Here is a 15,045-nt window from a genome sequence, read left to right on the forward strand (position 1 = left end):
TTTTACTTGGGTTCTGGAGGATTTGAGCTCAGGTGCTCATGCGTGAACGTCAAACTGCATCCTCAGCCCTGAAGTTCTTTGGTGCAGATAGGAATACTATCTCGTGCCACCCTTCACGCTTGGTTTTTACTAATTATTCTAAATGTCAACCAGAGTTTTAAAATGCTTTACAGGGCAGAAGTTTTGTACTACAAAGGTGGCCTGGGACTTGTTAAAACATGTGAAATACCTGGGTGCACACCTATAATCCCAGCACTTGTGGCAGAGGTGGGCAGATCTCAGTGAGGCCAGCCTGGGCTACAAAGCAGGTTCCAGGACAGCCAGGGCTGTTACACAGAGAAACCCTGTCTCAAAAAACAAACAAACAAGTGTTTTGTCTGCATGTGTATAATGTGTACCACATGCATGCAGTGTCCTTGTAGGTTTTTAAGACATCACTGACTCCCCTGGAACTGGAATTACATACAGGTGTCTGCTGGAACTGAACCCGGGTCCTCTGCAAGAGCAGCCAGTGCTCTTAACCACTGAGGAATCTTTCCAGACCCTGTAGATTTGCTTAAATTATTATTTTTAAAAGATTTAATTGCATTTATTTATTTACTTACTTAGTTATTTTTGTGTGTGTGGGAACACACACGGGTATGCCGTGACCTACATGTGGAGATCAGAGGACAGCTTGTAAGTCCTGTCCTTCCACTGTGCATTCTGGGGATGGAACTGGGGTTGTCAGGCTTAATGACAAGCTCCGTTACTACCTGAATCATCTTATGGATCTGACTATTTTCTTTATAGCTCTTTCTTCATCATTTGGAGGGGCTACTTTTAAACAGAACTTCCAAGAGGCTGTGGTCTCTCTGGGTAGTGTGCGTAAACTGAAGACAGTGAACACTCTGGGTCTCCCAGTTCCTCAGACATGTGTCTTACAAACCACACACACCAGCCTCAGCTCATAGGTCAGTGGGGATGACAGGGGTCCAGTTGCCTGATGCTAGCCTTTGGTGGACGTGGCTACTTCTCCCCTCACAGTCTCTTTGGGGATAACTAGAGCATCTCCCATGGCCTGCCACCTGCAAGGTCTGCATCATTCTCTCTTGGCGCTCTGCTGTTTACAGGAGCTCTCTGTCATCTCTCACTGGGCTGCTTCCCCAGGCCTGGCCACTGCTCAGACCTTGTGTGTGCTGGGTTTGCTGCTAAGCTTTTACTTGTCCAGGCTGGGGCTGTCAGCTCACGGTTACTGACCCCTGTCTGGTGCTTAAAGATTCACCCAGTTTTGAAATCCTCTCCCATCTCCCATGGTGAGTTATTAACTGAAAAAAATCTAAGCTCTTCTGGGAAACAGCCCTGGCCATGAGCCCCAGATATAAAGGGGTGCCTTCCACTCTCGGGTCCAGGTTTCCAAAGGCTGACTTCAACAAAAGCGCAAGGACTTGGGTGGAGTCTTCACGTGAGGTGGAGGCAGAAAGATGAAGAGTCCAAGGCTATCCTAAACTACATAGTCAGTTCAAGGCTAGCCTGGGCTACATGAGAGCCTGCCCTAGAAAAGCAAAAGCATAAACAAAGTTACAGCTGGGGGTATAGTTCAGTTGGTCTAGTCCTTGCCCAGCAGGCCCGAGTCCTAGCTTCAATCTCTAACCGCATATAAAGCTGAGCATGGTGCCACTTGCCTATAATCCCAGGCAGGAGGATCAGAAGTTCAAGGTCATCCTCAGCTGAATATCAAATTTGAGGCCAGCTCTGTCTCAAAATGAAGCATACACACACTACAAAAGAAAAGGTGAGTTTAAAAGTCTTGAATCTACTGTGATTGGCTGAGTGGGGTCATGTGATCGTTCCTGGGGTTTTTTGTTTTTTGTTTTTTTTTCCCCTTTTTCTTTCTTTTTTTTTTTTTAGTAGCTTGGGGTTTGGCCAGACACAAGTTCCATGTTCAGTCCTTGGTACAATTGCATGGTGTGTGTGTGTGTGTGTGTGTGTGTGTGTGTGTGTGTGTGTGTGTGTGTGTCAGAGAGAGAGAGAGAGAGAGAGAGAGAGAGAGAGAGAGAGAGAGAGACTGGGGCCCAGGGATGCTGCAGGATGGCTGACAGTTGTTCACTTTGGCTGCTGGCCAGAACCCCCTTTACTGTGGATTGTGCGCCTGGACTGCAGGCCTCACACCTGTCCGTGGGCATCTTCCTGCTGAGCACTGTAGAGGAGGGAATGGCAGGGTCAGCCACCCTTGCCCCACACAATCTTGACAAGTTCTCTTTGTGCACGTCTGAGGGACGTTCAGTCCCCTTCTCTGTGGTGGTCAGCCCTCACGGGGCCCCAGCGCTTGGCAGCTGTTGGAAAACTTGGCTTCTGACAACAGCCAGTGGTGACAGGGGACAGCAGCAGCAGGTGGCACTTGCCGGTGTGACGGCTCTCGGGCCAGGTGTCTGTATTCCGGCCCTCACAGTGGCCGGTGTGACGGCTCTGGGGCCTGGTGTCTGTAACCCTGAGCCTTTTGCCAGCTCCTGGAACTCTCGTAGCAATTAGGGCCCTCAACTTCTTCAGACCTGCACAGCTCTTGTATCTACCACATTTGTTCTTCTTTTGCTTCTGCCCTAGGCAGTCCCTGGAAATCTCCATCTATACTCTTTGTTTATTTGTTTGTTTGGTTTTTTTGTTGTTGTTTTGTTTTGTTTTGTTTTGTTTTGAGAAAGCATCTCACTGCATAGTCCTGGCTGGCCTGGAACTTACTATGTAGATCAGGCTGGCCTTGGACTCACAGGTATCTGTCTGCCTCAGCCTCCGGAGTGCTGAGATTAAAGGCAGGAGCCACCACACAGTTTCAGATGCCCTTTACTGCTGCTCCCGTTGCTATGGTTGCTGTTGCCACCACCTTCCGGTCTTCCTGTTACCTGCTCAGCTCACCCTACCTATAACTCAACCCAGACAAGACCCCAGCATGGAAAGGGGAGGTGGGCACAAAGCGCCACCCTAGTTAAGGAGCTGTTGGTAATTGGTAGTTGCAAGGAGAGGGAGAGTCAGGGTTTTGTTTTTGTTTTTAAGAGTGCAGCCCCTGGGGCTGGAGAGATGGCTCAGTGGTTAAGAGCACTGGCTGTGGCCGGGCGGTGGTGGTGGTGCACGCCTTCAGGCCTTTAATCCCAGCACTCGGGAGGCAGAGGCAGTTGGATCTCTGTGAGTTCGAGGCCAGCCTGGTCTCCAAAGCGAGTTCCAGGAAAGGCACCAAAAACTACACAGAGAAACACTGTCTTGAAAAACCAACAACAACAACAAAAAAGCACTGGCTGCTCTCCTAAAGGTCCCGAGTTCAATTCCCAGCAACCACACAAATAAATAAATAAATAAATAAATAAATAAATAAATAAATAAATAAATAAATAAATAAATATTTTTTAAAGATGTAGCCCCTGGTAAGTGAACCGTGCTCCAGTGAAAGGCCACAAATCCAAGAATACATGGGCAGCACAAATTTGATTTTCATGAGTTTAGAGGAAGAAACAGAAGACACAAAGTTGGGTGGGTAGAGAAGCAGAGATAGATCTGGGGGTAGTTGGAGGAAGGAATAAGATCAAAACACATTGTATGAAAGAGCTAATAAAAATGAAGGGGGGGGGGAATTCAGAACTGAGCAAGAAACAGACACCAGAGAGAAGCCTTGAATGGGCCCAGGGGGCGACACAGGGAAACGGCCTCCCTCTGAGTCCCAAAGGGATTCATTCACATAGCCTGTAGATGGAACAGTGGCTGTGAGAGCCTGGCCGGGGCATCTTTAACAGCTGTGGCAGGCCTTCACTCCCGTGAGGGACGCTGCCAATCACAGGCCTTCTGCTGGGTCACCAGGGGAAGTACTCTCCCTCCGGCCTGGGTAGAAATGGCTGCAGGCTCATGCAGAGTTCACTGAGGTTGACGGCAGGGTGTGGAAGAGGGGGTGGCTGGACAGCTTCAGGAGCAGAACTGGCAAGGGTCCAGGGCTGGGTATCGAAGTGGGTGTGGCTGGACAGAGCTTTGGGAGCCAGAGCCGGGCTTCCACAGCGAGCAGCTGTAGTTGCCGTGGGGCCTTCCTCCAGGCCCTGCAGCGCTCAGAGCAGCCACGCGTGGCTGGCTACTTGGAGGATAATTATCCACTCAAAACATCAAGGCACCAGGGAAGGGTCTAAAAGCTGTTAACTAGGAAGTCAGCTTCCCTCGCTCTCAACATCTCAGCCTAAAACAAAAATCCACCTGGAAAAGGATGGTTTCAGTAAAGGCTAACTGTTAATGGTGTACCAATAGTATTTAATAGCGATTTGTCAATGCTTGGCCCTAGGTCCCCCTAACCTAGCTTGCCTCCTGACTCCCTTTAATTCCCGTGTCCCCAGCAGAGCTACAGAGAGACCAGGAAGCGACAGCCACACTGGGGGCCACAGGAGGGCCCTCAGTAGTGTCCATGGCCAGCCAGGACCCGACGCTGAGCACAAATCACCCATTCTATGACGTGGCCAGACACGGCATTCTGCAGGTGGCAGGTAGGTGAACCATCTGGCGGGTCCCCAGACTGGGGCAGTACTGTCTTTTAGGACTTGTGGGATGGTGGGCTGTCACAGGCTCCCTCTGCCCACCACGGCTGTTTCTCTGTTTCCGGTGAGCACTTAGTATAGGACGCATTTGGCGGCCTCCCGCTGGGGTCATTTTTGTCACAAAGGAGGTCACCTCTTCCCCTCCCAGGGCTTCGTACAGCGTTCAACATTGACTCCTGTCTATAACTCCAGTTCTTGCTCCTCAGTTTTCCGTGGGCTGATGGGCAGTTCTGAGCCCAGGACCACCTTCCCTCCAGGACTCCTTCTTAGGAGTCAGTCGTATCCTCCAGGTATAACCAGATGTGGCCTCACCTAGGGGTAGTGCAGCCTTCCCAGGGTCCTACAGCCAAATCTGGAGACTTGCTAAAGTTAACTAAAGAATGGCATGCCCACCTAAGTGGGTGCTTTTGGTCAGCCAAGGCACCGTAGAAGCTGTGGGGACTTCAGTACATTAGTAAGTGGTCAAACGCAATAAGTGTTGTTTGGGGATCCGAGGCCGTGGCCTATGGGGCTGGGCTCGGTAGAGATCACATGGTGAGGACGAGAGTGGGAAATGGAAGGTTCTGGACCTAAATACCAGAGAAAGGAGGCAGGAAGCAGGCTCTTGGAGCTGTGGAGGGGAACAAGAGGCCTGGAAGAGAAAGAGAAGGCTATGCCAAACCTGGTCTTTGGGACGACAGGTGTCATCCTTTCATCTAGATCATTCTACCCAGCACATCACACAGCCTTCTGGGCTTTCCTATGGGACAGATAGACTCTTCCAAATTTTCCCATCTGCCAATTTTGAGGGAAACCTTAGCAACGCTAAATAAAAAGCCCCAGATAGACCAACTTCCACATCCCTCCAAGTAGACTATGATCCACTCAGCCCCTCTGCCTTGTTTTACTGGACAAGATGATGAACATGTTAACATGTTGTGCCTGCCATGGGTGACAGCTCTGGGAAGCCTTCCTTTGGGCACCTAATGGGGCTTCTCTGGCACGGAGATGGGGGGGGGGGACAGCTAGTGATGTCATGTTGTAGACAGGGGAGAAGCGGGCTGTGGATTAATCTCAGGCCTGTGGAATTTGCGCTGTGGATAGTGTTCATCTCCTTCTGTTATTATCATTTCGAAGCCTGTGTGTAATGTGCCAGTCTGTGTTGCTGGAAGGACGGCTTCTCATAGTGACTGATGTCCTGAATGCAGATGCGACACTAACAACTTAATAAGGTGTATGGATTAAGAGGCAGAGGGAGGCGGGGGGTGGGGGGAGAGGAGGAGAGAGAGTGTGTGTTCTGGGTGTGCTCCTGGCCTCTGAGGAGTGTGCAAACCCCTGTTTGGAGCAGCAGAGGACAGCCCTCTGTGGCTGCTGGGCTGGGCAGAGACGCCCTATCCCCTGCCTGCAGGAGTGGCATCTCCTGGCTTCTCCTGCACTGAGATGCTCAGCCCTCGATGAGCATTGGCTAACTGATCTTTGGGGTCAGGCAAAGAGCGAAGGAGGAAGGAGGGGCCACCAACAAGGAGCTGGTGCCGAGGAGCCTGGACCTCACAGGCGGTGGCATGGGAGCTGCAGGAGCGGGAATACAAAGGCTTTCTGGTGCAAGGAAGCAGAGGATAATGGGAGCCACAGATGGCTGCTGTTGTGTAGGACCCAGGCTTTGTGTCTCGGACTTCTCAGGCATGAGTGAGCCCTGCAGACGGCTGTGATCTGGTGAGTCAGGTCAGGTCTGACTCAGCCTCGGGGAATGTCACCACCACCCCTCCCCACCGGCCCCCCCCCCCCCCCCCCCCCGAGATAGGGTTTCTCTGTGTAGCTTTGATGCCTATCCTGGATCTCGCTCTGTAGACCAGGCTGGCCTTGAACTCACAGAGATCCGCCTGGCCCTGCCACTGCCACCTGGCAGATCACTGTCTTTTCAAGCAGCCATACTGTGACTCAGAACTTTCCAACTGAGGGGTTGGTGGCCCTCAGACACAGGGCGCAGTTGCCTTTGGAACCCAGTGGCCCAGGCAAGAGGACCCAGTTTGGAAAACTCGCTGTTTTCTGGTGTTGTGCCCAGAGTCCCTGCTGGACAAGGGAGGGGACTGTGGGGTGGGTTAGAGCACAGAGCTCTAAACAAGCGGAGGCCTGGCCGAAGTTCTTAAGGACAGGGAGATGAATGGACGCTGTATTTGCAAGCAGATTGTTCTAGAATCTTAAACATCCCAGGCCCTGGAGCTTCCCAGAGGAAGGACGGTGTGGTGTTGTCCATAACAAACAGCTTTCCAGCCGCAGAGGCGGGAATCGGGATCCCACCCAGGCCCATGCAGTCGGCGCACGTAATCAGTTCCTGCTGGTTTATTACCTTTCAGGGCATGCATTCTTCTGTCCCTGCATCACATTTGGGGGAGTGAGGCGGGAACCCTGAGAATGGCGGCAAATACTTCTTTACAACACAAGTGAGTTTCAGATGGGTCTCTTTCTAGAAGGGGAGCTTTGTTGTCTTCCAGGTCCCATCCTTCCGGCAAGCAGTCAATGGTGATTAGACCTGCAGAAAAGGAGATGATCAGGAGCCCCCAAGGGTGCTGGAGGGGTCTCCTCAGACTTCTCAGGGATGAGTGAGGGCTGTGGACTTCCAGATCCCTCCGAGGCCGCTGGGACAGGGTCAGGCAAAGGGAAGAGGAAGAAGAAAAAAGGTGGCCTGGACATCACGGGTGGTGGCGTGGGGGCTGCAAGGGAGGAGAAGGGGCAGAGACTGTCCCCTGCAAGGCAAGCAAAGGAGAATGGCAGGAGCCACGGACAGTGGCTGTTCTGTGGGACCCAGGCTCTATGTGTGAGCCTTACAGACACTTAGCAGCAGGGAGCCTTTGTCCTGGTCCCCTGCTATAGATGAGAGAGGATGTGGGACAGAAGAGACATTCTAAATTCTAGAGACACATGTGTCCTTCATTCTGAGACTGGACATGGAGGCAGCCTGAGGTGTGGTGGCCTCTCCCCTTGGGACAGGCTAAGTCATGCCACAGCTCCGTCGGCCTAGCTCTGGCCTCTTCCTATACCCTGGAAGACGGCCACAAATACAATACATTGTAGTACTTCTATCCGTGGTCTGTGCAAACTATAAATGAATCCATTTCCCTCCACCAAGTTCTGTTTCCTAAGGCTCTCTGGAGTACTAAGGTTATGGGCCCAGGTGACAGATAATAAATAACTCTAGGGCTGCTGGAACAGAGGGTCCCAATCCAAAGAGCTTCAAAGAGCAGACATTCATTCTCATGGCTCTCGGGTTCGGAAGTAAGAATCTAAGGTGTGGGTGGGCTGGTTACTCCCGGAGGCTTGAGAAAATTCACCCCAATCTCCTCAGCATCTGGGGCTCCGGCATTCCTTTGACCTCCTGACCTTTGATTCTCACTGCTCTTCCCGCCCGTGGCTTTGTGCTCTCCTAGGTCAGTGTCTCCGGCCTCTTCGTTCTACATCCAGGACAGCCCTCTCTTAAACTTTCACCTAATTAAATCTGTGATGACCCTGTTTGCAAACAAGGTCACATTTGGAGGCTCTAGGAAGTCGTGAGTTGTTTTGAGGGGAAGGGGACTGTATTCAACCCAAAGCTGCCTCCATAGCTGCTTTCCCCGACAAGTTGCCCCTGAGTGCTCTTAACCGCTGAGCCATCTCTCCAGCCCTCAAGGTAGCAAGTTTTTTAAGGATGTAGGGAAAGGCTCACAGGAAGGGGGCAGCACACACTTGAGTGTGAGTACTGGTTTCCAGGGAGTCACACTGACGTGTCTTTACAATGATACATGTATGTATGTACACCACATGCATGCGGGTACCCACGGAGGCCAGAGGGCATAGGATCCTGAAACTAGAAATACGGGCAGTTTTGAGCTACTTGATTTGTGTGCGGGGGAAGCAAGCCAGGGCCCTCTCTGCAAAAGCAGTAAGTGCTCCTCCCCGCTGAGCCGTCTCCCCGGTTCCACTGGTTGTGTTTATGATTCTGTGGCTTTGGGAGCTGCGTTGTTCAAATAATATTGAGTACAACGAGGTTGAAAGATTAGGCAAAGTTGAAGGAGCTGGGGAGATGAGGACTCAGTTGGGAAACTGCTTGTCACACGAGCTGGAACAGCGGAGTCCATTCCCCCAGAATTCCTGTAAAAGGCTGGCCAGAAAGACAGGCTCCTAGAATCCCAGCACTGGGGAGGGGCAGACAAGGATCCCCGGGGCTCCCTGACCAGCTGCTCTTGTGGAATCAATGAGCTCCAGGGTGAGTGACAGACCCTGCCTCGAGAAATAAGATGGGGAGAGACGGAGGAAGACGCCCGACACCAACCTTCAGCCTCTACCCGTGCACACAGGAATGTACTCACACTCTACGACACACACACAGATAGGGGAAGTTTAAAAAAATTGATGCTTTAAGATTTAATTTAGGGCCTGGAAAGATGACTCGGTGGTTAAGAGCACTGTCTACTCCTGCAGAGGTCGTGAGTTTCATTCTCAGCGCGCGCACACATGGCAGCTCACAACCATTTGTAACTCCAGTTCCAGGGCATTGGCTGTCCTCTTCTGGCCTCTGCAACACTGCATGCATATAATAAACTAAAATAAACTAACATAAAATAAACTAATCAGTTTTTTTTTAAATAAGCTGGTTGACTTATGTCTTTTTATTCCTTTTGTGAATGCCGTTGTGAGGCAGATTTATGGATTGTGTGGCTTAAATTTAGGGATGAGCAAGGAGTGCTGACTCAGCTAAACTCAAGGCCACGGACATTTCTTTCCTAAGGAAGCACAGTTCGCTGGTTGCCTTTAATGTCTGTGTTTAAGAAGTCTTTAGAACGCACATCTTTGCACGGTCAGCTCTTTCGGCTGGGTTGAGCCAAGAGTCAGCAAGGACGAACGGGATTCCAGGTTGAGGTCATCTGTCCCTTCCTCTGCCCCCCTTTTTTCCTTTTTATCCTGACTCAGGAGGAGGCTCTCTCATTTCAGGTTAGCCTGGGCTACATATTCAGGCCTTGTTTCAAGGGGAGGGGCGGGGGTCTGCTGAGATGGCTCAGTGGGTCAAAGTGCCTGCCGTCAAGGCTGAGTTCGATCCTGGGTCCCACATTAGTGGGAGGAAAGAACCATCTGTCACATGTTATCCTCTGATCTCTACACATGTGCTGTACTGCACACACACACACACACACACACACACACACAATGTGAGACAGTGAGAAAGAAAGTTATGAAGGAAGGTCCCTGCAGCCGGGTCTCCTCGCTTTTGAACCCTGGAGAGCTGGTCTCTTCCCGGTGCTCTGGTCCTCGGCACAGGCCTCGGCTGCGTTCACCTGTGCCCTGTGTTTACCTGTCATAAAGCGTGGAGGCCAGAGCTAGCACAGCGCATCATTTTCTTCCCATGTCTCTAAGGCAGAGCTGTGAAGTTAAGCCCCGAGGACCCAGTGGACGGGAGCTGTGACTCCAGGCTGCTGCTCCTCAGCATAACGTGGGGCTGCTAGTCCCGATCCCGTCCTCCACTGTGCACCCGGGGTGCCATATGGATAGAAGGAAGGTCCGGCCATTGCCTGGGGAGTAGCATATGCAGCACCTAGGACCTCAGCAGCTACCTGTCCTCTGGAGAGAGGCTGTGTGATCTAGCTCACTAAGGGCCACCATATGCCTGGCCTGAGCCCAGGCTTTGGGGATGGCCTTCAAGTCCACTTGAGAGTCATCTGAGGAGGCTCCTGTCACCGAGGCTACCATGGCTGCCGCCGGCACCTTTTGTATGCTGGGACCAGCTTGCTTCTTCCCTAGCCAATTGAGTTATATGTACTATCTCTCTGAAGCTGAAGACCGCCCCTGTCCGGGGTACGAGGAGGCCGGAGCTCCAGACTCAGTGGCTGCTGCCAGTCCTCCGAATGCATTTGTCCCCAAGGCCTCGTGGCATTCTTGTGTTCCAAGAGCTGGTGACAGCACAGGGTGACTTGGCTCCACAATGTAAGAAAAAGCAAGCGTGGAGCTCCTTCCTGTACTGATGTGTGGTCCTGTGCTGTCCAGGGGCAACTGGCCTCTGGTCCTTCTGGCCTTCACCAAGACTCAGGGTCCTAGGACAGCACTGAGGGACACTTTCGTGAGAAGGAGGCAGCCGGCTCCTGTCCTTAAAGTCCAATGAAGCGAAAGTTAAGCTGGTGGGACCGGGCACTGGTGACGTAACTCAGCAGCCCCCCATGTCCCATCTGTTAAATGGAGTGATGGCTGGCTGGAAGGTTTTCTCGGAAAATGTGCACTTCACATACCTCCCTCGGGTGTGACCTGGCCGAGCCCTAACCCTGAGCATCCCAGCTCACACCTTTGTCTGTTCCTCCAGGGGATGACCGCCAGGGGAGACGCATCTTCACGTTCAGCTGCTGCCGGCTGCCACCCCTGCACCAGCTCAATCACCAGCGTCTGCTGGAGTGAGTACTACCCTGTTCTCGGCCCCAGGCGTCTGCCTCCCAGGGTGACCATCTCCGTCTCAATTCCCTGTGTGGATCTGGAGACACGCTAAGCTCAGGATCGTCCTAACCCACTCCAGAGCCGTCTGGGGAGGTTCCCATCACCAGGACTACCATGGATTCAACAGCACCAGTAGAATTGTAGATGTTGGCTTTATTCCCTCTTAGCCAGCTGAACTGTGGGCACTGACCTCTGAGGCTGGGGACAGTCCCCTGTCCTGGGTGCATGGAGGCTTGTCTTTCATCCCTGATAGATGCAGGCTGTCTAGAGAGCAGGAAGGTGTATTCCTGGTAACAGCAGATCAGCAAGACATCTGTGCTGGATAGGACCATAGTGCTGAGGCAAGGGCAAGGCTAGAAGTCACATGGCCTTGAGTTCGAATCTTGGCCCCTCCTTGACAGTTTGCTGTGGCTATCGTAACAAATGATCATGAATCTAGAGGCATAAAACAGTAGGACTACATTCTATGCAGAACCAGGGTGTGTGTGTGTGTCAGGCCTGATCCCTTAGTGAACCCTGCAAGGGAAAGCAGGCGATCTGTCTCCTTTAACTCCCAAATACCAGGATAATCCTTGCCCCTCTTGCCAGGGCTGCATCACGTCCACTCTGCCTCCATCTTCACACAGCTTTGTCTCTCTGAGGGTCTTTGCTATCGACCCATGAAGGGACCTGGGCCTGCTTTGTCTCTCTAAGAGTTCTCTTAAAAGCCCATCCTTATGGGTCTAGCATCTACCCACCCATCTCTTAAGACCCCAGATTCATCCATAAGCGCTTTTCTTCCAAATGTGGGGTGGTCACAGTTTCTGAGGCTTGCCTGTGGATTTCTTTGGGGGTGGTGTCATGTTTCCTTGCTGTATGACCTTGGGTCGGTGAGATAACACCTCTGAACCTCAGGTGTCACCCTGAAGGAACAGGGACATAGAGTTTCCATGTGGTTCTGGATATGGTCTGCTCCTGGCACCTGCTGACTGACCATGGTTTCCGTTTCACAGACATTAGTAACTCACAGTGTAGAGCAAGTCTGTCCTGAAGAAACCCTGTGTCTTGTGCCCTTCAGGTATCTGAAGTACACGCTGGACCAGCACGTGGAGAATGACTACACCATCATCTACTTTCACTACGGCCTCAGCAGCCAGAACAAACCGTCCCTGGGCTGGCTCCAGAATGCCTACAAGGAGTTTGACCGGAAGTGCGTACAAAGCACCTTGGGAGACACAGGCGTGGGCTGTACACAGGGACTGAATGGCGGACGGGTCGTGGGCTATGCAGTGGGTAGAGACAGATGCAGGGGTCTCATTTTAGTGATGGAGAGAGTCCATCTGGGAGAAGGCTACAGAATCTCAACACTTCTGGCCTGTTGCAGGAGGCAAATGTGTATAATACAGCTGGGGGGGGGGCATCTGGGTGAAAGGCGGTGATTTATGTTTGTTTTTTTTTTGAGATGGGATCTCACTGTATAGCCCTGCCTGGCCTGGAACTCTCTATGTAGACCAGGACTCTGTGTCCCAAGGGCTGGGATTAAAGGAATATGCCACTATGCCTAGCAGGCCAGTGGTTTTGGCACAGTGACATCTGCAGAGGTTGGAGGCCACCTGTGTCCAATGCGAACAGACATTCCCACTCACGCTGAAGGGCGAGAGAGAACACAACTGTCCGTGAGCAGGGACAAAGTCCTTGCCGGCTGCCTGTTTCCGGCTCTTCTAACCTGGGTCAGCGGGCACTAGGTAGAGGTGGAAGGAAGATACGGCCGTGGCCTCCGGACTGGGGGAGCTGAACTCTAGTGTTTTCTTTCCCACTCTTGGCCAGATGTGGTGGGGCATGCTTGGAATTAATCCCAGCACTCTAGAGGTGGAGGCAGGAGGAGCAGAGTTCAAGGTCGTTCTGAGCTACGTGAGTTTGAGGCCAGACTGGGCTGCATTTGACCATGTTTCAAGAATAAGACCCAAGCAAAACAAATCAATAAAAGATTTTCCTACTCTCTAGGAGAGGGAGGTGGGGCAGGGATAGGATTGTCTATGTCGGCTCCATAGAGACAGAACAAGTGGGTTCTCAAGGCCCCAAAACCATCCAACACTGTGATATGTGGAGGGCAATGAGCCCTCTGTCCCTAGGCGACTGCAACTGGGACTCCAGTTCCTCTTTGTGCTGGGAGCGCCTTTGTGCTGCCTCTGCTCTGCCCCGGAGGAATCCTGCCCGCTTCCCTCTTGGGCATCATCCTCAAGCCAGACCACCCCTGCTATGTGTCCACTCCTTATACAACCCGATTCCAGGAGCGCTCGTCCTTGTTCAAGGCGTCTAGTGAGAGCAGCTGCCTCCTCCGTGGGTGTGGGGTAGCTCCAGGCTCCTCTACCTTGTGGCCAGAGATTTTCAGATGTGATTCGTCAGAAGCTCTTGGCTGATTCACTGAGGCCACGTGGTTGTAGCATCAAATTTCCAGATGCCACTGATGGCCTTTGTGCCTGGCTTCACTCACGGTCGGTCGGTGCGGAGGGGTGGGTGGTGATGGAGCACTGGCCGGGTACGGGAGAATGCGCTGTACAGGCTCTGAGAATCAGTTTTTGTAGAGAGTAGGAGACGGGAAGGCCTGGCTTTTCCAGTCCCAGAAACTGGAGTTTTTTTTTTTCCCCTGAGATATTGAGGTAGGAGATCAGATGGATTGCCTGTTTTTTCAACCTTCCGACCTTCCCTGTCCCAGGATGAAAGAAAAGTCGCCTGTTTCTGTGACCTCTGAGCTCCAGGGTGCATAGTGAGGATTAACTGCATTCCGGAATTCCACAGCAGCCGATTCCTTGAAGCCTGTCGTATGGCCTCGATTTTGGAGGGGTGACTTCCTTTAGTGTGGCCGTTATCAGATCACTTATTGCTCACATGACAAAAATTTATCTTCACCCACTGTTGCCCCGCAGCCTGGCTCAGGGTCCTGTCTCACCCCTTCTCTCTCTCCAGGCTTCTTTCCCTCTTGCATCCCAACCCTGGAACCCGTCACTTCTCCCAGGATCCTGCCTCCTTCCTGAGGACCGTGTACGTAAAGGTCCTATCGCCTTTCTTACCTTGGGCCGTCACGTCACGTTCCTGGTCAGCCTCCCGAGTTGACAGTGTGAGCTCAGGGGAGCCCAGCACCCACTCCTCTGCACACTCACTCCAGCTCCCCATCTGGCTCGACTTCTCCCTGACACAGCCCCTCCTCTTCCAGCCTGGCTCCCTGACCTCCAGATGTCCTTACCCACTCTGCTCTGGTGTCCCAGGCCAGGCCACCTCAGCCCGCTGCTTAGATGCTTTCTTTGCCTGAGCTTTGATTCCTGTCCTGAAGGACACAAGTCACACTCACCCCCAGCCCCTAACCCGGCCTCCTGGTGTGTTGTTGCAGTTTAACAACAAGTTTAGGGCTGTGCCCCATGCCCCACCCACCCACCCAACGTCTGTATCTGCGAAAGTAGCCACAGCCACAGGCTCCACTTCCCACACACCACAGCACACACATGCAGTGTAAACTGTGCAGTGGGTGGGCTGGGAGGGAGATCAGAGTTTCTGAGTTTAAATACCTTCTACAGTGTGTGTGTGTGTGTGTGTGTGTGTGTGTGTGTGTGTGTGTGTACACGCACATGTGTGCATGTGTGTAGGCCAGAGGCTAACCTCAGCTGTCCTTCTTTCTTAGGCACCATCCACCGTGTTTGTTGAGATGAAATCTCTCATTTGCGTTGCCCAGCAGGCTAGGCTGGCTGGCCAGGGATCTTCCTGCCTCGGCCTCCCTAGTACTGAGATTATAAGCACCTGCCATGACACCCAGCTTTTCTTACATGGGTTCTGGGGTTCCCAGGCACTTTACCCACTAAGTCATCTTCCCAGTCCCTTCCTCTCTGGTCTCTGATTTTGTTTTGTTTTGCTTTTGAGACAGAGTCTCACTGTGTAGCCATGGCTGGCCTGGAACTCTCTACATAGACCAAGCTGGCCTCGAACTCACAGGGCTCCACCTGCCTCTGTCTCTCAAGTGCTGGGATTAAAGGCGTGCATCCCCAGTTCTTTCTGGGTTTTAATCTACATCCTTTAGTTGGGCCTGTTGAGAAATGGATTTTCTGCG

The 15,045-nt window shown here is 52.2% G+C and overlaps 1 protein-coding gene across 14 annotated transcripts in view; it reads left to right on the top strand.

Annotated features, from left to right (window-relative positions):
• Arhgap8 (Rho GTPase activating protein 8) overlaps window positions 1–15,045 on the top strand; it is a 43,934-nt gene that overhangs the window by 10,741 nt on the left and 18,148 nt on the right. For 5 of the 14 annotated variants that reach the window (XM_076556462.1, XM_076556465.1, XM_076556468.1 and 2 more), the window contains exons 2-5: window positions 4,341–4,487; window positions 10,840–10,927; window positions 12,025–12,156; window positions 13,914–13,988. In XM_076556462.1, coding sequence (XP_076412577.1) covers window positions 4,341–4,487; window positions 10,840–10,927; window positions 12,025–12,156; window positions 13,914–13,988 — 442 coding nt within the window. Of the gene's footprint in view, window positions 1–7; window positions 1,775–4,340; window positions 4,488–10,839; window positions 10,928–12,024; window positions 12,157–13,913; window positions 13,989–15,045 lie in introns of those variants that run through there. The other 9 variants (XM_076556463.1, XM_076556472.1, XM_076556471.1 and 6 more) reach the window with 6 other exon arrangements.

The sequence above is a fragment of the Peromyscus maniculatus genome, chromosome 20, assembly GCF_049852395.1.
Source record: "Peromyscus maniculatus bairdii isolate BWxNUB_F1_BW_parent chromosome 20, HU_Pman_BW_mat_3.1, whole genome shotgun sequence".
NCBI classification, from domain to species: Eukaryota; Metazoa; Chordata; class Mammalia; order Rodentia; family Cricetidae; genus Peromyscus; species Peromyscus maniculatus.